This window comes from Lipotes vexillifer, unplaced genomic scaffold (genome assembly GCF_000442215.2).
Source record: "Lipotes vexillifer unplaced genomic scaffold, Lipotes_vexillifer_v1.1 scaffold533, whole genome shotgun sequence".
In the NCBI taxonomy this organism is placed as follows: Eukaryota; Metazoa; Chordata; class Mammalia; order Artiodactyla; family Lipotidae; genus Lipotes; species Lipotes vexillifer.
In genome coordinates this window covers 1,200,950-1,202,466 of record NW_006773553.1, presented here as the reverse complement: position 1 = coordinate 1,202,466, position 1,517 = coordinate 1,200,950, and the positions used below count along the sequence as shown (strand labels likewise).

The 1,517-nt window shown below is 61.4% G+C and overlaps 1 protein-coding gene across 1 annotated transcript in view; it reads right to left on the bottom strand.

Moving 5' to 3' along the window:
* The window catches only part of DRG2 (developmentally regulated GTP binding protein 2), a 14,411-nt gene that overhangs the window by 9,846 nt on the left and 3,048 nt on the right, over positions 1-1,517 (bottom strand). The window contains exon 2 of the mRNA XM_007448385.1: positions 852-1,012. Within this exon, the coding sequence (XP_007448447.1) occupies positions 852-1,012 (161 nt within the window). The remainder of the gene's footprint in view (positions 1-851; positions 1,013-1,517) is intronic.

The window sequence follows — 1,517 nt, the reverse complement described above, 5'->3', positions numbered from 1 at the left end:
CAGCAGGAAGCTGGGGCACAGCTCACTCACACGCCCTCAGGCCCTTGGAACCCAAAACAGGGTTCGTGAAAGAATCACAGGCCTCAGATCACAAAGTCTCTGCCCAGGGGGCCTCTTGGAAACTTGAGGAAACGTAAAAACCTGGTGGGGTAGACAGGTGTGGATAGACGGGCGGCCCTGAGAGCCATGGTTGCCAGAGGCCAACCTGCGGGACACCCCCGAACCTTCTGGCCCCTGCAGGAGGGCGGCCCACGCCCTCCTGTGCTCAGAGAGCCCAGATTCCCAACAGGGCCCAGACCCCAAGGGAACAGCTCTCGGTCACTAGAGTGGCTCCTCCCAGCCTGGGCTTCTCACCCAGGAGAGAAGGCCTTGCAGGCTGGAAAGTAAGATCGAAAGAAAAGGCTAAAACGAGTGAATCCACGTTAACACCCTAGGAATCAAAGCCTGGCCGTGCTCGCCGGCCGCCCAGGGGTCACACCCGGTGAGTTCAAGGCGCCCCGCCACCCTCGCTCCCCGACAGCCTCCGCCTCAAGGTCCCCTCCTCGGGGCTCTGCTCACAGGGCAGCCGCCCCGCTCCACGTGCCTGCCCTTCCCCTCTCCTCTGCGAGCTCGGGGCTGAGTGGGCAGGGGCAGAACATGCCTGGCACGAGGCGCACACTCAGTGAACGTCTGTGCTTGGGGACAAGGCAGAGGCCAGCGGGGCCACTCCTGCTGGAGAGTCCCTGCCGGGCCCGGGGAGGCTGGGTCTCCTGCGCCCTGGAGCTGGCTCAGAGAGGAGGGAGGGGGCGCAGCCGCGGCAGAGCGGAGACCAGCCACCTTCCTCCCCGAGGCCTGCGGTGCCCATCACTGACCTTACCCACAGAGGGGAAGCCGATCAGTGCCACGCGGGCGTCGCCTGACTTCATGACATCGAAGCCCTCGCCTTTGGATGAGGATGATTTGGAGGGTTCCAGGAGCTGGGCCCGATACTTGGCGAGTTTTGCTTTCAGCAGGCCCAGGTGATACTCGGTGGCTAAAAGACAACACAAGATGGAAGGTGAGTGTCCCGGGTGGGTTGGGAGGGTCCCGTACGCAACCAAATACACGCAACCGAATGCTGGCCGGGACTCTCAGAGCCAGACAGCAACCGACAGACAGACAGGACCCAATGTCAGTGGTTCTCAGCCAGGGCGGCACCACTCCTGGGGGCATCCTGGAGGGCGTTTTCAGGTGTCGCTGCGACGGTGAAGTGATGGTGAAGTCTTCACGGGCACTTATCAGGCAGGAGCTGGGGAAGCCTGCAGCTCTGTAAGGTGTAAGTCAGACCAGCAGAGCCAAGAACTGTCCTGTGTCGCAGGGCCACAGAGGGAGCCTGTATTAGGATCTCTGGGGCCCAGAGCCTCACAGGGCATTTTTACAGCATTAACAGACACTGGCATTCCCAGGAGTGGAACTACTGTGTATGTTGAGGGAAGAGTATGGCATGTTTTGTTTGAAACTTTACCCAGACGGGCTTGCCTGCTTGGAACCAGGCTGCC